This window comes from Schistocerca americana, chromosome X (genome assembly GCF_021461395.2).
Source record: "Schistocerca americana isolate TAMUIC-IGC-003095 chromosome X, iqSchAmer2.1, whole genome shotgun sequence".
Lineage (NCBI taxonomy): Eukaryota > Metazoa > Arthropoda > Insecta > Orthoptera > Acrididae > Schistocerca > Schistocerca americana.
Window position 1 is genome coordinate 465,978,026 of NC_060130.1, and position 26,865 is coordinate 466,004,890.

General features: G+C 43.5%; 1 protein-coding gene across 3 annotated transcripts in view; it reads left to right on the forward strand.

Moving 5' to 3' along the window:
- Nucleotides 1-26,865, forward strand: part of LOC124554816 (syntaxin-binding protein 5) — a 981,379-nt gene that overhangs the window by 612,144 nt on the left and 342,370 nt on the right. For all 3 annotated transcript variants that reach the window (XM_047128475.1, XM_047128476.1, XM_047128477.1), the window contains exon 5: nt 23,925-23,988. In XM_047128475.1, the coding sequence (XP_046984431.1) occupies nt 23,925-23,988 (64 nt within the window). The remainder of the gene's footprint in view (nt 1-23,924; nt 23,989-26,865) is intronic.

Sequence of the window (26,865 nt, forward strand, 5' to 3'; positions counted from 1 at the left end):
CTTCCTCTCCCCTCTCCCTCCTCCTCCCCTCATCTCCTCCTCCCCTCATCTCCTCCTCCTCCCTCCCTCCCTCTTTCCCTCCCTCCCTCTCTCCCTCCCTCTTCTCACTATAGATATGGATAGAGGTCTGTTCTATCTTGCCGCTGACGGTCCACAAAGACATCCTTCTGGTGGCATTGATATACTGTCTCTAGTCTGCAGAAATCAGTCGCAGATAGACAAAAGGCAAGAAGAGAAAGCTTCTTGCAATACTGGACCCCCCTGGAACAACAACGAAATTCGGCAGAACTCTCCAGATCGGTTTTTCAAAGATTCGCTGCTTTGAAAACAGGAAGTCCTCCGCCTAAAGCGACCGCAGATACTGTCGTATGTGGTGGGGCACAGCTGCATCGGCGATCTCACACACACTGGACTCTCCCGACACCACCACCACCACCACCACCACCTTTCTGTGATGGAGAACACTTTTATTTAACGTCAACACATCTCTTATAATCGAGCATCTATTAAGAACAACACAGTCGCGACGATAATAAATTTCCACTTTCCATGGAAAAGGACATTTTCTTTTTAGTTTATGAGCACAGTCTGTGTAGTTTTTAACATTCGACTGCAGGATACAATTTACATCTCATTATTTTGCGACATCCAACAAAATGCACCGCCACCGATTTCATATGACCAAAATTCAGAAGCCTATATATTTCCACCCTGCGTAAATTTGGGAAAAAGTTCCACTATTTTGCTGCAAAAACTACAGATCACCACAGAATGTGCTCGTTATTTCGAAACCGTCATCCAACTTGAGAGCGTCTCTCGCGTTCAAATCATTGTCTGTAAATAAACTGTCATGCACGTGTGTATTACAAACATTACAGGCATGTGAAATAACATTAGAGACTACTATCTTTCACGCCATTGGTTCACATGTCGGGGGAAGGGACAGCCATTTTACGTTCGACAACAAGAAACTGTAATTCAAGAGGACGTTGCAGTTCCGTACAATATGGCCAGTCCCGTTTTACCAAAGGGGAACTATACCACACCTTCAGACAACGTACAGGAATTCAGCCAGGTAATATTTACACCGACCACCGATATTTCAGCGGGATCACACCTTGCCATTTTCAAGGCACAAATTGCAACGGACAGGTGATGTACAAGCAAATTTAAAACCTCTTTTCTTGGAGTAATTCAGGAAAGATAACCACACACACACACACACACACACACACACGCACACGCACACGCACACACACACACTGAACACGGTGAGTTAACGAACATTTCGCTCTCATTTAAGTATATGGCTGAAAGAGTTAGCCATCAGGAATTGTGAAATGAACTCTGTCGTCAAGGACTGTGTGCCACAGAGAGCGCAGATTCGCTATAAGATGGGGAAATTCACAGGCGTCTATTGTGCTGAATGAGGCCTAAGCACTGTAGTGTGCGAGTAAGACAGACGAGAACCTACGTCATAGCCAAACCCCGTAGAAGCTGTTTGTGGCCAAGGAGATGTAGCAGTGTTAAATGTGGCGGACGTAAGATCAGCTATAAAGGGAAACATTTATGGAAACTATTTAATTCTGTAGTAATTCAGGAAATGAAGCCACAGTAATTTTAATCTACCATCCTTCATAAATTTTCATGGTGATCCCAATAAAACTTGAATATTAATCATATCTATAACAGTTTAGGATTTACTGTTAAAGTGAAATACACAATGCAAAAATAGACGTAATGTCTGATGGGATACCACAATCACTGGTTATACAATGTTACTTATAATCCGTCTTGATTGGTTCAAATGGCTCTGAGCACTATGGGACTTAACATCTGTGGTCATCAGTCCCCTAGAACTTAGAACTACTTAAACCTAACCAACCTAAGGACATCACACACATCCATGCCCGAGGCAGGATTCGAACCTGCGACCGTAGCAGTCTCGCGATTCCGGACTGAGCACCTAGAACCGCTAGACCACCGCGGCCGGCTCGTCTTGATTGCAAAAATGTTTATTCACATAACCGGTTTCGGTTCCTCTAGCACCATCTTCAGATCGGCAATTTTGGTTCCAGGGGTAACCCGTCCACACAGCAACCTTCACATGCGGCGTCACTCCTGTAACCGAAATTGCAGATCTGAAGATGGTTCTAGAGGAACCAAAACCCGTCATGTGAATAACTATTTTTGCAATCAAGACGGATTATAAGTAACATTGAAGTTAACAAGTTTTGTAACAAAGACCTGAATGCTAAAATCTGAACTTTTTGTCGATCTTAACGATCGACGTTTCGTATAGAAGCGCATCATTAAAATGACAAATGTTGTAAATATCAACTCTGTAACTTTATTTGTTTAAGAGATATAGTAAATTTAAATTATCAGTATTTTTAGTTAAGCATGAGATAATCATTTCCTCCACACAGAACACATTGAACGATGACATTATGACACCTTATTGAATCATTAGGTAATAAAATATTTGTTGTAAAGTTTAGTACATAATAGTTACTATTGTTCCTTATCTATTTATCAGAAAGCGCATTGGTGCAAGGCTACTTCCGTGGCATTCAAAACTATGATATGGATATTACTGTTACTTTATTTAGAACGTGAAAGTGGTCAAGCTTTATTTAATTATGTTAAAATATAAAATAATGTAGAATAAGCTGTAGCCAATCAAATGGACGGTTTCAGGAAAGGGAACTGCCCTAGTCAGTTGAGCGACAATGTTCGGCACGCGGGGGACGCGGCCGAGACGGGCGGAGGGACAGTTCGGCTGGAGACACCAAAGGGTACAATTCGGATGCAGACGCGAAAGCTGATAGTCGGTCCTTAGGCAGCTAGGAAGTGAAATGACTTAGAAAATTTGGCGTTGTGTGGTATCACGGGACTTAGTCTCTGATCGGTGACCAGCCGCGCGCCTGGTGTGAAACTTTTCGCATAATTAACGAGGTGGAGCATTGGACTGGCAATTCGCGATGAGATTGTGAATGATCGAACTATGTCAAATGGGTATGCGCTCGAGTGTAATAGTAATTCTAAATACGACCACTTTCGCTATTATTTTGCTTTCTGAATAAACATTATTCTAACCAAATCGCAACTGTGTGACCTACATCATTTATGGGTCGTTAATTTAGTTCCCGATGTTGTTATATGTTGTATTAACGTTGTATGTTTCGTACAATATCACAAACTTGCCATCAGCCAGACAATTTAACCAAAATTTAGGGCGTGTAATGCGACACGTGCGGTTCAACCACTAGACCAGGTTGAGCCAAGACATTTCGACGAAGAAGAACCGCATGTGAGCCCGATCGTCTATGGGATGTTAGCTCGCAACACTAGTGCCACCAAAGATGACCAAAGTCAGAGGTATCGATAGTGAAAGAGTACGAACTAGCAGGTGAGGTAGCATTAACTCTGTCCCTCTGTTTTTTGACAAGGGAGAGAGCAGGATTCCAAGCAGAGTTTAAACAAAAACCTCTATCCCTGTTTACAAGGTTGCTCGCTAATTTAATTTCAACAGCTTCCTTAATAGCACTGTCTCAATAGCTGGACGTGCATGCCAATATATTGGTATTGTTATATAACATAGGGTGACCAGTATCCAAACAATGTTCTGCAATAGCAGATTTACTTGGCTGCTGTAATCGTGTGTGCAGTTTATGCTCAGTACATCGATCCTCCACGATCCTGATAGTCTGACCAATGTATGCCATGCCACAGCCACAAGGAATGCAATACACACCCGCCTTACGCAAACAAAGATCATCCTTAACAGAACCCAAAAGCACATTAATTTTAGTTAGAGGTCGGAAAACACATTTCACATCTTATTTCCGTAAAATGCGACTGATCTTGTTTGTAGTACTTCCTGCGTAAGACAAAGAGGCAGTAAAATTAGGTGTCCACTCGGTATTATCATCAGTCATCCAATGCACAGTTTGTCGCAAGCGCAAGGCATGTTCAATCTGTCTTTCACTATAACGGTTCTGATGAAGTGTAGCTTCAAGATGGGACAGCTCAACTGGCACAGTCTCCGTATCGGAAATGACATGTGCTCTGAGTACCAAGGTACGAAGTACCCCTTCATGCTGAGCCGGACGGTGACAACTATCAGCCTCTAAAAATAAGTCAGTGTGAGTTTGTTTCTGGTAAACTGCATGTCCTAATGATCCATCAACCTTCCTCCGAAGCAAAACATCAAGAAAGGCAAGAGAACCATCCTCTTCCACCTCCATCAAAAACGAATGTTCCGGTGGATCGAGTTCAGATGTTCTAAAAATGCATTCAAATTCTCTCCACCATGAGGCCAAACTCGCCGGCCGCGGTGGTCTAGCGGTTCTAGGCGCTGAGTCTGGAACCGCGCGACTGCTACGGTCGCAGGTTCGAATCCTGCCTCGGGCATGGATGTGTGTGTTGTCTTTAGGTTAGTTAGGTTTAAGTAGTTCTAAGTTCTAGGGGACTGATGACCACAGATGTTAAGTCCCATAGTGCTCAGAGCCATTTGAACCATTTTTTTAGGCCAAACAACAAAAGTATCATCAACATATCTGAAGAAACAGGTGGGTTTCAAAGGCGCCGACCCCAGTGGACGTTCCTCGAAGTCTTCCATAAACAAATTTGCAATCACAGGAGACAACGGGCTACCAATCGCAATTCCATCCGTCTGCTCGTAATACTGGTCATTTAATAAAAAGTAAGTGGATGTCAACACATGTAGAAAGAGATTAGTTAATTCAACACAAGACCTAACCCCACACAAACGACTTACATGTCAGGAAAAAGAACGCAATGCTTTCTAGATTCTGCAACGAGCTATAATTCAAGTGATGTCTAGTTTATAATTAGAGGTTATGAAGTACGAAATAACACAATACTTGGGGTAACACCTGTTTCTTAATCACACAATCGTGACGATAATAATAAAAACAGTCATGATTGCACCAAAATAGATACAGCCGATTTCTGCTAGTTTTATGAGCAAAATTGGTGTAGTTTTGAGAGAACTGTCTGCATCCAAACTGTAACCGGTTATACCACTGCTTGCAATAGAACCCCCTATAAGAGTTTACCGTGTCTCTCTTCCGATATGTGAAAAACATCCCGTCAGACTGGCTGGTTCAAATGGCTCTGAGCACTATGGGACTCAACTTCTGAGGTCATTAGTCCCCTAGAACTTAGAACTAGTTAAACCTAACTAACCTAAGGACATCACACACATCCATGCCCGAGGCAGCATTCGAACCTGCGACCGTAGGGGCCTCGCGGTTCCAGACTGCAGCGCCTATAACCGCACGGCCACTTCGGCCGGCCCCGTCAGACTAATGTGTTGGTCTGTACCATAGATAAGAATAATATTCACGAAGGACTGTCTCCACCCTTCCGACAGACGTCTAGCACGCAAAATAGCGGAACTGGAATGATTATGTGCCATCGTCGTGGATCTTTAAAAGTATAAAAGGAGGTGTGATAGGCGCAGCAGGATGCCATGGTATGCTGTTATTACTGGAGTATCTAGACAATATTGTTACGAAATATCAGTAGTATAACTTGCATCGAAAATATTATGCTCTTTAGCAGGATGAATATAAATATGTTTACGTCCCCTACAGAATGTGTTTGTGAAAAGCTTTTCACTCTTTGCAGGGCTGTAGCACCATGGAAAATAACGTACAAGCGGTTGAAATCGAGACGTCGCGATTGAGAATGTGCATGCATCGATGCATGTGTGTAGAGCTGTCAGCGGTGGATGGTTGTGATTCGAATGTATAAATGGCTAATGGTCCATCTATAAATTACGTTGCCGGGGATGCGTACTCTGTAGGTATTGGGAGTGGAAATTCTCATGGTCCAGGCTGCTCAGTGCAGTCGACGCACTGTCATCGAATGAATAACTTATTACTATAATTAAAAAGAAAAAAAAACGAAATCTAAAGTTTTTAGATGTCCTGACACGGTTGTGGCGACGTAAAGTTGGAAGCTGTAAACGAAAGAAGCGAAGCTAATTTGGTAAACAAATGGTTCAAATGGCTCTGAGCACTATGGGACTTAAAATCTGAGGGCATCAGTCTCCTACTTAAACCTAACTAACCTAAGAACATAACACACATCCATGCCCGAGGCAGGATTCGAATCTGCGACCGTAGCGGTCGCGCGGTTCCAGACTGAGGCGCCTAGAACCGCTCGGTCACAACGGCCGCCTTCTGGTAAACAATAAGAGCATATACTTATGGGGGAAGAAATATCAGAGCATCTGCTGATGCCTCGTCAGCGAGATGTAGCGTCAATCAGCAGATGAGTGCCACGAACGCGTGCAGTGCTGGGGAGAGCGTGGGGACGAGGAGGCGTCGCCCGCCGAACGTTTCGCGATATGGTGCTGCTCCTACCCCAGTGCTCTTGAAGACAGCCCTTCGCGCGCTCGGGAGGAGACTGCCGACTGTGGTCCAAGATATCGGTTGTCGTGAAGACTGGGCGCTGGTCATGCACAACGGATCGACCAAGACTTCAGCAGGTGCTCACGAGACGGTCAGGGGGTTGCGCAAATGCGCCACGCCTGACCGGTGTGGAGATGGCAGCTTGCAGATCATCTGCGATGGCCCGTAGTCGCACAGCGGTCATCTCATCCACGACGACCCAGTAGGCGGCAGTGGCAGACCACGGCAGTGGTATGCGTAAGGTTGGCTGCATTTTGGTGTTGTCACCAAGCAGGTAGCGGGCAGACTATCTTCGATCACCATGTCGTGGTTTCACTGAAACTCAATAGACTATGTTCTGTCTAGTTCTAGTGGCGCGGACAGTTTGGCAGCACGACTGAATGTATTTTTGAACTGCGAAAGTCTCGTTATTTAAAGGGCCGAGCCTGCGTCTGTGACGCGGTGGCACTGGGTGTATAAGCGCATTTGCTTTCGTTTATTGGTCCCGTCAGCACTCCTTGTCTCGCTGTGTTAATTCAGTAATTATTCCGAGTCTCCGAGTTCGAATCTTTCTGCCTAAGTTGCCGTGGCGCTGTCTGCTGCTCTGGGCCCACCTCGTAGAAGTTCTTTAAAACACGCACAGTAAAATTAATCTGCTGCGCAACACAACATACAACAGTAGACAGTAATTGTCAAACGAATTACGTACATTCTCCTCGTAAGCATAAGTAGCCATCTCATTACTGGAATCCTTTAAAAACCCGAATTGTGACTTTGTCAATATATTATTTGCAGTCAGATGGTTAAAAATCCTCATGTGTATTAGTTTTCCTAAAGTTTCGAGAATGCTGGTAAGAGTGAAATTGGGTGGGAGTTTGATTGTATTTCATATCTCCTTTCTTAAACAGACGCTTAACTTAAGCACATTTCAGCCAGTGGGGAAGTTCTCCAGTGATAAACGACTGTTAACGGACCCGACCAGATAGTTGCGCGCTTTAGCGTGCAGATTCCGTGAGAAATACCGGCCCGCATGGAATCCACCCGGTAGATTAACGACGAGGGCCGGTGTGTAGGCCAACCAGGATGTTTTCAGGCAGTTTCCCCCTTCCGAGTTGGTGGATACCCTGTAGCACTAACATTGCCAGATCCAATAATTAACATGCCAACACTGTGAAGGCCACGAAAAAGCTGATGATAAACGACTGGTTATATGAATATCTTAATATGTTAGTAATAGCGGAACAACATTCATTAATTAACCTTGTTGATATTTTAGCATAACGACTATTTTCCTATTTTAAGGATGTTATATTCGACATTACTTCTGACGTAGTGAGGTCATATTCATGTTACTGAAGGTATTTATAATGGCTGGTCTGAGATATTCCATGGCGGCATACACTGATCATGACAACCCATCTTTTCAGTAAGTTATGAAGTGCTCGTTAGAAGGTTTTGTTACATTGCAAAAATCTGTTGCCAGTGTATCATTTGCTCTTAATGTTATCTGCTCCACTTCATCTGTGGGTCTACCAGTCTTCTCCTTTACTATAATTCTATATTGCATTACAGTTATTTTCTTGTGTGACTGTCTTTTTTTCACCTTGTAATGAACTATAGCTTCAACATCAGAGTTGTTTGTGACCGACAATTTCCTTTATGCCTTACGATGTATCTTTATCCTTGAGTAATCCAGGCTTTTTTTAAAAATTTAGACTTTGGATTACTTGTGGGGGAGGGGGGGGCAGCTTTCGAATACATTTATGTGTTAATGAAAGAGTTGTATTTTTCATTCGTTTCACGAGCACTGTGTACACCACTAGAGTTCACGACGTAGAAGATTTTTTTTAAAACATAGCCAATTTTTGGCTTACTGACTGTCCTCCCAAACTCAGATTTGGTACATTTAGCATCCTGATCACTATCGATATTTAACATGGCATAGGTTTTGTAACATAGGTCTATTCATTAGATCTTTCTTTAAATTATTATCAAAACCTGTTTTTGAGCAACTAGCTAACCTAGATGGGCAGATAACGGTAGGAATTAATTAATGATGTTGCTGAATGCTCATTTTTATTGAAAGAGTTTTTAGGAAGACCCATATTAAAATCACTAGCAGCCATTGCTTCGTTTTTTTTAAACTGTGAAATATGCTGTGAGAAATTCGAGGTAATTTATAAACAGATTAAAATTACCTCAGGTCTTTGGTACACGCAAACTGTTCTAAAGGATTTATTACGAAATTCTACTTCTGTGACGCATGCTTGCATATGCTGCTCCAAGAAAAATTTATGTACTATTGTTCTTAAATTTCTGTCAGTGCCTGATGGATGCAGCAACTCCTCCGCTTTCCTTTTCCGTTCTGCAGATGCGAGATTCTAACATAAATTACGTCAACTGGGTTTGGGGATCTAACAGAACAGTGCAAATAAGTAGTCCATTAATTTTACTCCTCAGTCCTTCGATATCATGAGGCAATGTGTGGGGTCTTGCCCACTCGTCTCGTACAAGGTGCCTAAAGGATGCTGCGTTCTCGGAATGCTATACAATAATTCAAGCAAATACCATTAGTAGTTTTATTTCAATAATCAGATTGACAGTACTTAACTTTGAAATAAACAATGGTGTCGCAAGCGATGGGCGACATGCAAACAGTAATGTTCTTCGCTATAGACAGTGTCCAAACAAGCAATGAATGTGGATCACTAATAACTGTTCTTGTAGCACTCTCTGCTAGGCCGCGCTAATACTCTTCGAATACTGTCCACTAATGTCCGGTCGAGGCTGCCGGGAGTGGCGCTTATATTCACTTCGGCTAGATGCCGCTCCCATTGTGGTGACATCCTGGTCAGCGTGCTATTGGCCGACGTCGTTTCACTGCCTTCTCTTCTCTTGCGTTCCTCGCCTTCGTTTCGGCGCTTGTGGTTACGCCAGAATGAAGATAGCGGGCATTTCACATTGAGTAATATGTTATTGGATGGAAATAAAATTGCCGGTGACCGCAGAAAATTTGCAATAACTGAGTGTATTAAAGCAGTATGCTAAAATGTGGTATTCTGTTTCTTGCTCAAACTGAAGGTTCGTTTCAGCCCTAACTTCCTTATAACTTGATTTACGAATGTAGTACCTACCCTGAAGAAGGTGCTGCTGTGACATATGTAAGTGCTTTTGGTTTTACCGTGACGACATCGAGAATCGGTGACATAATATGTCCCTTTAAGTGAACTGAAATTTTATATTATTGGTAGCAGAACGAAACGAAACGTGTTCCTTTTAAAGTATTTAATTACATATGTATATGAACCAGACGAACGCTTGGGAAGCAAACAAACTTCAGTCTTACAGTGCATATAACAGTACGAGGCAGCATGCTTCGTCACCTCTTGTAACGCTAGCGGTGCTCCAACTGCAAACGATAAATCTTTCAAATCAATAAGTGTATCGACTGTAGGTGTTAGGCTATCATAACACAGAAAAAAACAACAAAAATGAACGACAAGGGAAAGAAATAAGCTGTCGGAAAATAACACCGCAATTGGATAAAATAAGTACTATGGGTCAAAGCGAGTTTTTCCTGTCTGAAGCTATAGACGATACCACTACGCTTACTATTAATTTGTCATAAACAATAAAGTATTAAAAAATATTTAAACTTGAGAAAGAATAACACAGGTTAGAATACGTTAATGGTCATCTCTAAGCGAGATACTTTGCATTGTACGCTATAAAACTAATCGAATCGTTCCGTGGGATTCACTAATTTGTTCGCAGCGTATGTCCCATTCACACCGCCCACATAGAACTCATCAGAGACAGAGCAAAACACGAAATAGACAAATATGGGGACAGGCAATAAAAGTTATTTTTCCACAGGAACCATACCGCCATTCACCTCGAATGGTTTGGAAATCCACGTGAAATATCAATCAGTGTTGTTGCTGGCCTCGCTGCCATCGAATGCCAGTCTAGTTCTTTAATCACTGTGCTCGCTCGGTGCACACACAATAGTCTCTCTCTGAGCAGATGGTAGGTTGCAGAGGTAAAATTGGATTTAAAAAACACACACAAATTTCAGTTGTGGTAGAGTATATTTAAAGCAGCTTCATATTGTATGCAAGACTCAGTTTTACAACTTAAAATACATACGACCCATCGCATAACACTCGTGTGCGCTTCCAGCTTCGGGAGTTGTGGAGTGCGTTGGCTCACAGCGCCCGCTTGTGTACTTATTGTTTACCATTCTCGTTCTCCGCCGGTCTATCTGCTTACACTCCTGAGTCATCCTTCACTGTCACCAGGCGATAACAAGATTTTCACTCAGTATGCTGACCTGTCACTGCTGTTCATCGCACAGCCTTCATTCTCTGTCAAGTAGCTGCGCAGCTAACGCTGAAACTGTCGACACTTGCTTAGCTCGTGTTTACAATAGCCACCATTGATTCTGTTTTAGATTGTATATAAACACATCAAAAAAAGTTTTGCATCACCTCGGTTCCGAGAGTTCCGGAACCTGTACAGAAAATTGGAATAGAGATAAACATAAACATCATTTCCGCCAATTTTATTGGTCATGAAAACCGCACATTGCATGTTGTACCACCATACAGTGAGACCTTCAGTGGAGGTGGTCCAGATTGCTGCACACACCTGTACCTCTAATACCCAGTAGAACGTCCTCTTGCATTGATGCATGCCTGTATTTGTCGTGGCATACTATCCACAAGCTCATCAAGGCACCGTTGGTCCAGATAGTGCCACTCCTCAAAGGCGATTCGGTGTAGATCCCTCAGAGTAGTTGGTGGGTCACGTCGTCCATAAGGAACCCTTTTCAATCTATCCCAGGCATTTTCGATAGGGCTCATGTCTGGAGAACATGCTGGGCACTCTAGTCGAACTGTCATTATCCTGGAAGAAGTCATTCACAAGATGTGCACGATGGGGACGCGAATTGTCCATGAAGACGAATGCCTCACCAATATGCTGCCAATAAGGTTGCACTATCGATCGGAGGACGGCATTCACGTATCTTACAGCCGTCACGGCGCCTTCCATGACCACCAACGGCGTACGTCGGCCCCACATAATACCACCCCAAAACCGCAGGGAACCTCCACCTTGCTGCACTCGCTGGACACTGTGTCTAAGGGGTTCAGCCTGACCGGGTTAAAACACGTCTCCGACGATTGTCTGGTTGAGGGCATATGCGACACTCATCGGTGAAGAGAACGTGATGTCAATCTTGAGCGGTGGATTCGGCGTGTTGTTGGGCCCATCTGTACCGCGCTGCATAGTGTCGTGGTTGCAAAGATGGACCTCGCCATGGACGTCGGGAGGGAAGTTGCGCATCATGCGGCTTATTGCGCACAGTTTGAGTCGTTACACGACGTCCTGTGGCTGCACAAAAAGCATTTTTCAACATGGTGGCGTTGCTGTCACGGTTCCTCCGAGCCATAATCCGTAGGTAGCGATCATCCACTGCAGTATTAGCCATTGGGCGGCCAGAGCGAGCATGTCATCAACAGTTCCTGTCTCTCTGTATCTCCTCCGTGTCCAAAAAATATCACTTTGGTTCACTCAGAGACGCCTGGACACTTCCCTTGTTGAGAGCCCTTCTTGGCACAAAGTAACAACGCGGACGCGATCTAACAGAGGTTTTGACCGTCTAGGCATGGTTGAACTACAGCCAACACGATCCGTTTACCTCCTTCCTGCCGGCCACTGTGGCCGAGCGGTTCTAGACGCTTCAGTCCGGAACCACGCGACTGCTACGGTCGCAGGTTCGAATCCTGCCTCGGGCATGGATGTGTGTGATGTCCTTAGGTTAGTTAGGTTTAAGTAGTTCTATGTTCTAGGGGACTGATGACCTCAGATGTTAAGTCCCATAGTGCTCAGAGCCATACCTCTTTCCTGGTAGAATGACTGGAACTGGTCGGCTGTCTGACACCCTCCGTCTAATGTGCGCTGCTCATGCATGGTTGTTTACATCTTTGGGCGGGTTTAGTGACATCTCTGTACAGTCAAAGGGACTATGTCTGTGATGCAATATCCACAGTCACCCTCTGTCTTGAGGAGTTCTGTGAACTGCGGTGATGCAAAACTTTTTTTGATGAGTGTAGTTCGTCGTATTCTTAACGTAAGAAATTGGAATGCTAAAAGAGAATAGGATATTGGGAAGCTGGATACTTGACATATGATCTGCGGTTTAACTTCTAACCTTCTCTGCTCTAGACGTACCTTAGAGCTTGTAATAGGTATATAATTAAAAAAAAAAAAGCGCTCTAATCCAAGAAGCAATGCGATCAGGAAACATCCCACTGTTTCAGGTATGTCGCTGGCGGAGCTTACACGATACCTGCGCCTTTACGTCATAGTCTGTGCTTGGGCCCGTATTTACTTCTTTGCTTACTCAGGACACAAGATTGTGGTGGTCCCCAAGCCATTAGGTTGTCTGGTGGATAGTTTTTCAGGTACTACTGGTGTTTCATTTGCGAATAGTGCGCTGCGGGAAGATAACCTGTCGATAAGCCTCCGAAGAAGTACGACTTCTTCTTATTTGAGTGTGATAGTCATTTTGTGAGATGTATGTAGGACGAAGTAGTATGTTGCTTGACTCTGCTTCGAAGTTCCGTTCTCATGACAAATGAACGAATCCGTGGCGTAATGTGCTTATGATATCTAGATCTTCCGCATCTTTTCTGTTAATCCTGCTTGGTAAGGGTTCGAGTGATTAACATTACTCGGGAACGAATGTGTTGTGGGAGACACTTCTTTTGCGGATGAATTAAATTTCTTTAGGTCGAAATTCATTGGAAGAATGTACGTGCTTGTACAATTTGCGTTGTGATATTTCCACTCCAAATCGATCATATATATATATATATATATATATATATATATATATATATATATATATATATGAGATTGTTTCTAGTAATTGATCGGCAATCATATTATTGAACAACAGTGGCTCTTTCCCCTTGTTTATGTGCTAGGGGCTACCTTTTAAAAGGATTTAGCAACAATTGTCTGGTGTTAGGTCTTTCCTACATCATCCGCAGACAGCCTCACGGAGCTTCCGACGTTATTCACCAGGTCATTTTCTGAATAGTGAAGAGTAACTGCGCTGTAACTTTGCCCTGAGGCTAGCCCGAAATTACTTCCACATTTGACGATTTCAACTGCAGAAATCTCCAACCAGTGAGAGAAACGGTACCCTTCAACCAACAATGCAGTGACTAACCAAACATTGAGACTGTTCATAAGTAAAGATACACGGCCCAGTCACATTAATGTGACCACCGCTTATGTTCGACGTCAACGTGCAGTACCCACTCACGGAGGGCAGGTGACAGCAATAGCAGTGAAGGGTATATAAAGTGTGTCTAGAGGACACGCGAAACTGTGCAGTCGTTGCCGTAATGCGGAAACGGAGCAATGTGTGTGACATTCAAAAGGGCATGATCATTGGCTAAGTTTGAAACTGGTCACGCGCCGCCTTGGTTAAAGTATACCGTACATGGCAAAATTGCGCTATCCAAAACCGGCGCCGAGGCATCTGTGATACACCACGGGCCATAGTTGACGGGTGAACGACGGCTGCGGAGATGTGTATGGGCGAATAAACGGGGAACTATCCAGCAACTGACACCGCAGATGAACCAAGGGGCTACCGACAGTGTCTTCTCAACGCCCGATCAGCGAACGTTGCTGCGTGTGGGCGTCGGCAGTAGGTGCCTTGTTCATGCACCTGTGCTGACTGTTGTTCATCGGTGACTAAGACTAGAATTTGCACGCCAGTACGGCAGGTGGACGTCCACTGAGTGGCGCCAGGTGGCCTTTGCAGATGAACCACGTTCTATGCTCCATCGGACGTGAAATGTCTGAAAGCAAACACTCTGCAACAATCGTCGGAAGGGCCCAGGCCGGAGAAGGGAATGTTATAGTCTGGCAAATGCTTCCGTGGCATTCCCTCGCTGATCTTGTCATTCTGGAAGATACGATGGATCGACACAAGTATGCAGCTGTCCTTCGGGACCGTGTCCACCTCTACATGCAGTTTGTTTTTCCTCGGCACGGTGGCATCTACCAGCAGGACAGTGCAACGTGTCACACAGCTCGCAGTCTTTGTGCGTGGTTCGAAGAGCACAAGGATGAGTTTAACGTACTCCGCTGAAAATCCAACCAGCCCCCACCCTACCCGGATTTAAATCTAATCGAGAATCTGTGGAACCACTTGGATCGGGCTGTTTGCACCACGGATCCTCAGCTGGCCACGCCACTGGAGTCGGGATGGCTCCGCGTCTCTGTCTGTACCTTCCAGAACCTCAACTGACTCCCTTCCCGGACCGGTCACTGTAAAAGGTGATTATTCGGGCTTTTGACAGGTGGCCACATATATGTGACTGGACAGTGCGTTAGCTAATATCAAGTACTATGGAGCCACAAAATACCCTGAATTTTAATGAGGGCGTCGAGAGAATACTATTAGGAAAGATCTGCATACTTTTCACATTGAGGTATAATAGAAACTATTTATGTTTCAAAAATAATAAGTGAAATACTGCAAAAGAGTGCTGATTTTGTACTAATTTATATTTAGACAAGCTTATCTTTTGGTACAAAGGCTGGGTCTCCATGAGGGGCAAACACTACGTGTTGTTATAAAATGTCAGTGGCTTGATGCCACATTGGTGGTATGGAAAGATTAGAAAATCGGTGTAGTATATGGACGAATTTGGAATGATACTGTAATAGTTTGCTCTCACCAGTTTGTTTCAGCGGGAGAAGTGACTATACTGTGTAGTGCATAAAAATCCAGTTCTGTTACAGAGGAGGAATCTTTTTGAAATATGAAGGTAAAAAGGTGTATTCGTTGAGGTGAAGTAGTATTCAGATATCATCGAGCTTCTACTCTCACAATATCAATCGCCCCAAGGTAATAGTAAGGTGTCCCACGTCAAGCTAGCTGAATACCGGGGAGATATCCACATCCCACCTCAGTTATAAGTTTCGCAAACATTTAAAAAAACGTTCGCACATTTACACGAGGGATAACTCTAGTAGCAGACAGATAGGGGTACACAAATTCCCTCCTTGGTGGGAAGAGGCGGCCACTCTCTACCACTAACATTGCTAAATCCAGTAATTAACATGCCGCGAAGATACCAGGCGAGGAAGGAGGAGGAGGAGGAGGAGGAGGAGGAAATAGTGGGCATTACAAGGCTGTAACGAGAGTTATGAGCGTGAGTTAATGGTTCCAAAGTAGGTCCCAGATAGGTGAGGTGACCTATGCCATGGACGTGTTCATCACTCTAGGCATTACTCTTCTACGCTTAGCGTCCACACTAATTTCTGTGGCATGTGACGTGCTGAGCTGTGTAGGGCGGTGGCCACTGTGATAGTTAACGGTACGCTTGTAAGAAACGGCGCAAACATACTGATACCCTCTTTGATTTATTTAGATCATTACCTCAGCTGAAATACTATCCTCATCAATTGGATTGGAGTGACATGCTGTGACTCTTGTTGCCACGCCGTCGACTAGGCTTAACGGTGACTTCGGTCGTCAGCACGGCAGTTGGCGCTGCTACTCATTGGGCACCCGCGGAACTGTGGCACAAGAAAATCCCCGTTCCTATACGACGCAAAGCAGGGGGTGACTGCTATAAGATACACTGATACACTGCGATCGACTCTTACCGACGTTCAGTAAAAGTTTTGAAGACATTTTAGCCCCAGTCGACGGCGTGGCGACAACAGTCACAGCATGTCACTTCAATCTAATTGATGAGGATAGTATTTCAGCTGAGGCAATGATCTAAATAAATCAAAGAGGGTATCAGTATGTTTGAGCCGTTTCTTACAAGCGTAATTCTTTCTGCCCTAGCATCAGACAGTAATTTGTTCTGAAGTTCAGGCACAAAAAAAAAAAAGAAATAAAAAAGAACCAAACTTACTTCTTCGACGTTTTTCATTACGCCGTAACGATCGTAAATCGTTAATTTGTGTTGAAGCACTACGCCTAGTAATTTTGGTTCGTACAATACTACGAGGGACTTTCAACAAGTTCAAAAATGGTTCAAATGACTCTGAACACTATGGGACTTATCTTCTGAGGTCATCAGTCCCCTAGAACATAGAACTACTTAAACCTAACTAACCTAAGGACATCACACACACCCATGCCCGAGGCAAGATTCGAACCTGCGACCGTAGCGGTCGCGCGGTTCCGGACTGTAGCGCCTAGAACCGCTCGACCACTCCGGCCGGCCCTTTCAATAAGTAAAGCAACACGTTTTTTTTCTTCCAATTTCGGTTGGAAAAATGCGGAATTTGTTGTGGAACACCCTGGAATATTCCCGCTTCAGTCCGTATAAGTTCGGGAGGTTCCGATAGGTGGCGGTGCTATACGTAGCCTGCAAAATGGAGTCTGTAACGGAGGTGCGTTCCAAGCAGAGAGCCGTCATTGCATTTCTTCTGGCGGAAAATCAGAGCATCGCAAATATTCGTAGGCGACTTCGACCAGTAGAGTGTACCATGCGGGCGTACAGGCCCTCTCGGTGAGGTGGCGTGAGAACGTCCCATTGAACGGAGATTATTTTGAAAAACAGAGTTTTGTAGCCAGAAGAATATGGAATAATATGGTGTGTTAGAATAAAGAATAAAACCAACCTGATTTCAGAAAAGAAATGTGTTGCGTTACTGAGCGCGCCTCGTACACGTGATTACGAGGATGAAATATAAGTCTGATGTATCCCTATGAAATAATGGAGAAATTTTGTTAGTAAGTAATTTTGCTAAGCGTGATACTTTTAACAATTTGGTACGAACTTCAAAATGCATGAAACTCGCTTTGTTGGGTATTAAGTAGTCATCACCTGAAAATAGCCACAAGGCCGAAACTCATCAGTCATGATGAAACAGTAGACTTGCTCTAGACTGAAGTATACTAGGTGGAAAAATGATGCACGAATTTTGGAGACGATGGAACGCGGCAAAAGGAAACTAATCCTTTCTCTTTTCCTGTCTCGTAAAACTACCCGTAAAAAAAAAGAACCATCCAATTAGGTGGTTATGTGCCATATAAACAACTTTTTGTAGAATTAGAAACAATTCTTTTCTGGAGGATTAAAAAAAAACTCTCTCTGGGCCAAATTCATTTAACTCCGTATAGATTACGTTGATAAACAAACATTCGTTTTTACGAAAAATGTGTGCTGTCTGTACCCCACTCTCGCACTGATCAGGCACTGTCATGGAAGGGAGCGAAGCAGTTTGAGAGTCTACCTTACGTGAACTTGCATTGCTAGTCTGGCGGTAATGGTTCAAATGGCTCTGAGCACTATGGGACTTAACTGCTAAGGACATCAGTCCCCTAGAACTTAGAACTACTTAAACCTAACTAACCTAAGGACATCACACACATCCATGCCCGAGGCAGGATTCGAACCTGCGACCGTAGCAGTCGCGCGGTTCCAGACTGTAGCGCCTAGAACCGCTCGGCCAGTTTGGCGGTAGTTCTGGTTCCATGTTTGTCTTCACTCACGTATTACCGTGAAGGCTATTGATGTGTTGTAGGAGGTTTTGTTACTAAGTCTCGTGGATCCTTGTGTTTATCACGCTATCGGCATTGTGACGAGTGCATTGGGGTTCCTGAAAGTTGTGCCTTTTTCCATCCTTTGTTCAGGGCTTCTTTACTTCGAAGGGATCCAACGGGATTTATTGTTTCCTCGTTTATTTCTCGCTCTCCTGTGCAGCATAAATAACCTTAAAAACGGTAAAACATTTTACGACATGGTCTTAAAAAGCAGTGTATTGACATGCTTCTAACAATGCGTGTCTGATCTAGATGCAGTGAGTGGGGCCACTCGGCGTACAACTCAAAGAGATTATTAAGTGGCATGTGAAGAAGTGAACCATCCATGTGGATAGCAGACTTGGTTCGGCGGCCTCCACAAGTACAAATTTTGTCAGCCTGAGATATACGCGTCTTTCTCTCTCTCTCTCTCTCTCTCTCTCTCTCTCTCTCTCTGTGTGTGTGTGTGTGTGTGTGTGTGTGTGTGTGTGTGTGTGTGTGTGTTTGGAGGGGGGGGGGGGGGGAGGGGGTGTCGAGCGTAAAGTTTCAGTCCCTAGCGCGCGCGCCCTCTGGTTTCGTCCGGCGAATCACGTCTGCGCTTTGTGTTACTTAATAACTTGGCGTTCTTTGTCACTTTGCTTGCATACACAGAAGCTCTTAATCAAAAACTCGTGTGATTACATGCTGTTTCACGTAGCGTTTGGTAAATCGTGAGCCTCCAGTTCTTTGAAGTTTGTTTCAGTTTGAAGCAGTGAATTTTTCGGCTGGTGGATATAGTTTGTGTCAAAAACAGGCTTTTGTTCTTTCCGTGCATTGAATGAGTCAGTATCTGCAAGGGATTGACGCAGTTCCGGAGCTCCTGTGTTTTGCTCCAAACAATGGGAGTATGAGTGTGTCCCATTAATTTTTTTACTATACGTCGAGTTAGGGTGGGGGCAGGGTTGCCGCGATCGCTAAAGCACTGGATTAACAGTCTGGAGGAGAGGGGTTTAAATCTGTACTTATGTTTCTCTAAATTGCTGAAGGCGAATGCCAGGACGATTCCTTTCCAGAAGGATATCACTGATTTCGTTTTCCATCCTTTCCCAATCAGAGTTCGTTCCTTGTCGTCAAATAATTTCGTCGTCGTTAAACTCCAATCCATTCTTGTGAACTTCGTGGGTAAAAAGCTACAGATTTAATTATTTCTTGCTGTGGTTTGGTAATGCGTACCTCTACCGCGTTATTGTATCATTACTGACGAAAATTAAATTAAATCCATCGACAGATACAAAGTAGGTCTCGGACTGGGCACGAAATAGGATCTTGACCGTAAAGGGGTAATTCTGTAGCGACTATACCTGTGCTCGCTCTATTTTTAATGTGATGTGAGCCTCGGGATTTTTGTTCTATTAGCAAAGTATTTTCCAGTGCCGACATCATAACTGGGTTTCAGGTTGGCTGGTTGATTGGGGGGGGGGGGGGGGGGGGGAAGTTACCAAACAGCGATGTCATCGGTCCCATCGGATTAGGGAAGGATGGGGATGGAAGTCGGCAGTGCCCTTCCAAAGGAACCATCCCGACATTTGTCTAAAGCCATTTAGGGAAATCTGGGAAAACCTGAGCCAGAATGGTCGGACACGGGTTTGAGCCGTCGACCTCTCGTAAGCGAGTCCAATGTGCTAACCACTGCGCCACCTCGCTCTGTGAGTTTCGGGTATGTACATATTTGTGAACATGAGCACGTAAATCTTTGCGAGACTTCCTCGTTTAATTGGTGCATTAATTAACAATTCTGTTAAGGAAGTGCACGTATTTTTCAAGTACTGAAACTTACCTAGTACTTGTACAGCAGGATGTGGCCAAGCTCAATAAAACTGGAAAGTTTCGAGTTTTTAACATGACACCAGACCTTCAGTACGCAAACTCAGAATACACATCTTGTCTTTAAAATTCCAAATAATTCTCAATGTACCTCAAACGTTTTGTTGTTGTGTTTCATCTAAAGTATGTGCAACAAAATGAAAAAAAAAAAAAAAAAACTTAACAGTCGTAAGCTACGTTATCTGGGGAAAGTTGAAGAATTGATATCTGTCTAGGGTCTGGTAGTATTTGTGAAGAATAGAGCAGGAACTTCTCAAAATACAGTAGAAATGTAAAATTTTTTGCGGAGAAAGCTGTGCTTTACGGGTGCTGCGGATGACAACAAAAATGGTCCTGGTACGAAATGAAATGGCACCCCAAACCATAACCCTCGGTTGTCGGGACGTATGGCGGGTAACAGTCCGGTTGGTATGCCATCGCTGTGTGGGGCGTCTCCACACACGTCTTCGGAGTGGAATCTCATTGACTGGAGTAGAATTGTCTTTAATGAAGAGTCCCGCTTCGAACTGAGCTCTGGTGGCCAGCGAAGATGTGTCTGAAGACACCCCGGACAGCGGTGGGATACTGATCTACCAGACACGCGCCATACGTCCAACAACCAAGAGTGAGCCCCTCTGTTAGAGAGTATTCGGTGCACTGTCTGTTCTGACACACTTGGGCTCTGCCCAGCAATAAAGTCTGATATTAGTTCCGCCACAGATCGCCGCCTGTCCTGTTTTACGAGTCTGCCCAGTCTACGTTGTCCGACGTCTGTAATGAGAGTTAGCCGCCCAACCCTATGACGTCTGGGCGTGGTCTCATCATGGTTTCGCCACGTGTTGAAGACATCACAGCACTCCTTGAACACCCGACAAGTCGTGCAGTTGCCGAAATGCTCGTGCAGCACGCCCACTGATACTGCGTGCACCGTGCGTGTGTCTGACTAGCAGTCATTCCTCGCCGGGTAAAGTTGCTATCTCCTAGAAGGGTTTATATCGATTCTAAGTCGTTGATCACAATGTTCTGACTGAGCAGTGTACATACCTAGGCGTTGAATATGAATTTTTTGAAGCAGTGTATCTTTTGTGTAATATGTTTTGAGGCTACTTGCCATCCCTTGGCGGCTGGAGCGTGGGAAGAATGATTGCTCTTAAGCCTTTGTTCGAACCATAACTTGTCTTATTAGATATTCACGGTGTCTACTGGAGCTATACACAGTGGGTTGAAGATTCGCAGATCGGAATTTTGTGAAAAGACTTTCACGAAATACTAGGCATCTTTCTTAGGACGTCTTCCACTTGAGATTTTGTTTTAACAGTTTAATTCTTCCTTATGGAAAGCGATGTGAATATTGGCGATGCCCTTCCTTGTGTACAGCTCATGTATCCTGTTAGTCATAAACTTCAGCAACATGCAACTGTTGTCTGTACAAAATCGTTTGTTCAAGCAATCTCCTTCGTATACAAACGGCAGCTTATCAGTAACTTGCCTAGTCGTCCAAATCTGTCATTCACTTAACGCATATGTGAACCTATATTTATTCTACTTCAACACCTTACGTAGTGTTACTCCCAATTATTTTTATAGAATGAGTGAGTACAGTTCGCGCTAAAGAAATGCTGTAACCTTTGACTAAAAGCTTAATCAGTTACGGACTGTACATACCCTACATTTCTATAAATGACTACTTGCACAGAATTGAGAGTTAGTCCCATATCAGAAATGTTACTACGATGTTTACTGGCGTTCTCTCTCTCTCTCTCTCTCTCCCTCTCTCCCTCTCCCTCCCTCCCTCTCTCGTTGATAACATCATCACTAGGAAGTCTACAACATCGTCATGGTCCTTAGGCTAGAGAGAGAGAGAGAGAGAGAGAGAGAGAGAGAGAGAGAGAGAGAGAGAGAGGGGGGGGGGGGGCACTGGTCGACGTCAAAGAATTAGTGAACAGTGTAGTACTAGCTGTTTATATTATTAAATAAGTTCTTTTTAAGAATGTAGGAACAAAACGTTATTCTAGGAAGTTGCTCTATTTTAAACAGACTGTCCTTGTACGCAGGACAGTGAAAAATCTCAGTCCGCCCGTTCTAAGGTAGGTTTTCCGTGATTTCCATAAATTACTTACGTTAAAAGAAGAGCGTATTTTTTTCACCAGACACTGTACAATTTTTTAAAATTTTTTGATGGTACAGCTTAACCTACTGTTACAGTATAACAATAATTCGAAAAATTAAACAACCATGAATAGTTCCACACAAGCCCGTAGACATATGCTACGCGATAAAGGATATATTTCATGTACAACATCGTATACAGACTGACATCTTCATGTCATCCGTTTGCACCTTACATCTGCTGTTACAGTTTTATCTTAATTATTATCTGTATGGGCATGGTTGCTTATGACATCTAACAAGTTTGTTTTGCCCACAGTTGATTACTAACGCCGTTTCTCGATGTTTGTCACGTGCTGTAATTATGAACACTTCGTTTTACATTACTAAGATATTACATTTTGAGATTAGACATTATATTACGCTTTTTAACAGTATTATACTGGATATATACGATGTAAATAGCTTTTGTCCAGTCCATGAAATACGTTTCGACATATGTAACGGTGCTGATGTGCGCCACCGATTTATTTATATAATACGTTTTTCACATAACAATTACTTAAAGACAGAGATATTTTTGAAATCGTGTGGATAGTTGCAAGATCCTTGTGTTTTTATTCTCTGACTGACTGACTGACTGACTGACTGTTAAAAATTTTTCCACGCAAACTGCACATGTGACAGTTCGTTGAGTGAATGCATAGTGCATTTCGTGGGAAATATTGCAAGGTTTGTTTTCTTAGTGCTTCTGGCTAAATGTGAGATTTAAGTAACGTGGTAATGTTTTTGTCCTTATAATCACTTTCACGTCGTGCACCTTTACATTTTAGGTGAAGAGGTTTGACGACGGTGCTTTGCACAGGTATGCATGACACATGATTTTTAAATTAATGGCAAGGATGTAGCCTCATATGTTACTAGAGGTGAATATTATGTCTTTGTCATGGTACGTTCAGTATAGTTGCGTGTTTAGCTTTTTCTTTTCTCTCTATCTATGGTGTGTTATGTTTTCACTCACACTTCAGAATTGGCAATGCTTGAAACCGGTAGTGTGAAAAACTAAAAATAAAAAATTTATACACAGTCTGATGGAAAAAAAGTCGTTTTTAAAATTTATTGAGGTTGTGGGGACTACGCCGAAGTAGTTACGTAAATTAAATGTTAGGACTATCTCTGCTATAAGGTCACGGCCATTTGGCTGACCCCTTGTCGAACTAGACCTGTAAATGCCTGTATATATGAATCATTTGTCAGGCGCAGAACTGATTTATTTATTTTTTGCTTGGTTTTGTTAATTCTTGGCGGCTCGAAGTGTCGCGTTTCCAGCGTGCTAAAGTGTCTCAGAGGCTGCGCGCGGTGTAAACGTTGGTATACTTGCTGGCTGAAGAGCTGTTTCGTGAGGGAGGCGTGACAGACGAGGGACGGGGACAAGAAGCTGCGCTTGATACGGGACAGCAAGAGCCCTTGGCTCTGCGTGCTCTACATCTTCCGCCTCCTTCCACTCGAGCCCCCGTTTGTGGCGCCCTACTCCCTTTCCCTTTCATTGTACGTACATAGGATCAGACCGCAGTCGTTTAATGCTTATTTCAAGAAAGGGAAGCATTATTCGCCGCTCTGCGTAAGCATTAACAGATAATTGTAAAATATTCGAGAAATGGAGTCAGCAGAACGCATCAGTCCCGATTTCAATCTTAGTACACAGAATTCCGTAAGAGAAGTGACACTGGCTTTTTCCAATTATTATTACTGGTAACTAATTTTAATGGAGGAGGGAAATCTGAATACATGATTTTTTTTAAATACGAAGAGAGGCGTCGTGGAAAAAACTGAGATAATATTGACAGGGGAAGCTTCGAGATTTGTATCATAATTATTTAGTTTCTCCTTATTTTCATTTTACCATTTATATCGTTTCGGAACACACGTTGGTACTATTTCAGAACTAATGGGGCATCTGCCTTTTTCAGGTCCAGAAAGACGCATCCAGGCCCAGTCGTACACCTCAGCGATAACCCGCTCGACGCAAGTAAGGTAAGATTCAGACGATGATTGTTGACGAGCAAGATGCTCAAAAAATTTAGTAATTCAGCTCGCATGCAACAAAGCTGTAGAGAGATTATCTCACGTATACAGGGTGAATCACCTTAAACTTGCATCGCAGATATTGCGGAAATGAAAAGTGCTACTGATCTGCGATTTTCACAGAACGGGTTGGTAGTCAGGGAATCGTATTTTTAGCCAGTCAGCAGATGATGATGATAATACTCAGAAACTGTATTTTTTGTGTAAACATACTTTTTTAAATGGAACAATGCCTAGTGGCATTAACAAACTAATAATAAGGTTAATTAGAATGTCTTTCGTGTTTACTGCAGGATTCTAGTGCGAGTCGTTTACGAGATATCGTAATTTGACAAGTTCACACGCCGACACTTGTACAATACCTGTGGTAGCACACACTAAAGAACAACATAAGTCCATACAGTAATTGCGTGGATACTGACCAGTAACGAGACAACTGACCATCACAGGCTATGTTCAGAATGAACACCGGCAGCGGCAATACACGCTTCCAGTATGGTACTGAACGACTTTTGCGCACCTGTTAGGATTTCAGCGAATATGTCCGAGCAGGCTGCAGTAATACGTCCTTGCATATGACCGGTTGTAACTGATATGTCCTTGTAAACAGCATCTTTGAGCTTTCTTCAAAGAAAAAAGTTAAACCCGGAGTGAACGGGCCGTCCAAGGTACAGGTACTCTGCGTCCAATCCAACGACTTGGAAACAAATTGGAAATTTGTGGTAAGTCTTATGGGACCAAACTGCTGACGTCATCGGTCACTAAGCGTACGCACTACGTAATCTAGCGTAAACTAACTTACGCTAAGGACAACACACACACGCCCGAGGGAGGACTCGAACCACCGACGGGGGAGCCGCGCGATTTGGAAACAATTCGTGAAGACATGCCGTAGTACTTGTGCACTAGGGGCTGGACAGCCATCATATTGGTGCCTCAGATTCCTCCTAATCTGCAGAGTCTGTGGAGACGGTCTGTTACGAGGCTGCGATACATGTGCGCGTTCAGTCTTCCGTCTATGAAACACAGGGCTATGAGATGATGGTTCACAATCCCACACCACACGTTTACACCCCATGGACTTTGACTTTCCTCCTGTCAAGGCCAGCAGGGATTGTCCACGGACCAATAGTGCATGTTTCGGTGGTTTGCGTGACCATCATTGGTAAACGTAGCTTCATCACTAAACAAGATACAACGTACATCTGGAGTATCCTGTCTTAAATGTCCCTGTACAGAAGTTAACACGATTCTCATAACCGTTTCCATGCGGCTCTTGATGGAGGGAGATATGATACGAATGGAACCTATGTCGATGGAGAATGCGTAGGACACTTGCCTGACATGCTACTTCCTTTTGCGATTGTGCGGGAGCTAACGTGCGGACAACTGCAATAGCACCAAGAACATCAATTTTCCCTTCTTATGTCGTCACTTTGTTTCCTTCTGTTACGTTGTCTAGGTATTACACTGCCATTTTCACGTAATTGGTTAAAGAGGTTGATAAATAATAACCAAGATGGTTGACTTCTATTGGGATATCTTGCCGCAAACTCCGTACAAAAACGAAATGCATTCTTTCTACACTCTCCATATACTATGTCTGTTTTTTCTGCTTTGGTAAATCTCATCGTCCACTTACCCCCTCCTGCTTGGACTGTCACACATTGACTATAAACTCAAAGAATGCACAAGCACACTGTAAGCAAACAGAACTGCGTCGTACCTTGCAGCTACCCAGGTTGAATGACACAACCAAGTGTCGGTGTGGAAACTTTTCAAAATACGATATCCCGTAAACGACTCGCACTAGAATCCTGCAGCAAACACCACTGTCATTCTAATGTTTGTTTGCATAAAAAATACACTTTCTAAGTAGTATTACAATCTGCAGCTTGGCTGACAGTACGAACCCATGGCCACCAACCCATTCTGTGAAACCTACACATCAATAGCGCTTTCCATTTCCGCAATATTTCAGGCGCAAGTTTTAGGTGATTCACTCTGTATATTGATGCTGCTACTTCTAACAGGGGTAAAGCGATTGATCGGTCAGAAGCTCAATGAGTGCAAAAAGTTTTACATTCTCACTGTCTTCATTGTGGTGTATGCAGTGCCAACCTTGTGTGAATGCTCTGAAAAGCTAACCATTTCCATATCACAGCATCTTCCTCCTGTCTATTCAATATCGCGTCTGTAGCACGTCATCGTCGTGATGTAGCAATTTTAATGGCCATTAGTGTATTTCGGTGAAGTTTCACTATTGTCAGTGGGTTCATTTCATTTTCTGTCGAATAAGAGGTAAACATGGATAATGATACATACAGATTTGTGATTATATTCATAACATTTAACATCATCTATACCTCAACAGGACATTCTGACGTTCATGTAGCTGTCTCCCATTGCACCACAGCTGCTATTTTGATACAAGTTGTCATCTGCAGCTAGTGAGATTTTCTCTATAACACAGGACCTATACTGAACAAAATTGTTAGTAGTAAAACGAAAATATTAGTTTTTTGGTTTATTTTGCCCTTTGTTGATGTTACATTACACTATATCTTACTTTCTGCTATGAGCACTGATACGTTATTTATCACTTAACGTTTGTTTGCTATGTTTCTGCAATTGTTTCCGAAAACATTTCTACCTGATAGCTGTGACGACATGTTACTTGAGACAGACTTTGTAAACTGGTGTATGCGGGGAAGGAAGCGGGTATATTTTTCGTTTTTGCTTATTTTTGTGCTTTCCGGGTTGTCACGACTGTATGAAACACCCAGAAACAAGCACTGTGTCGCTATTTATTAAATATTCAGCTGT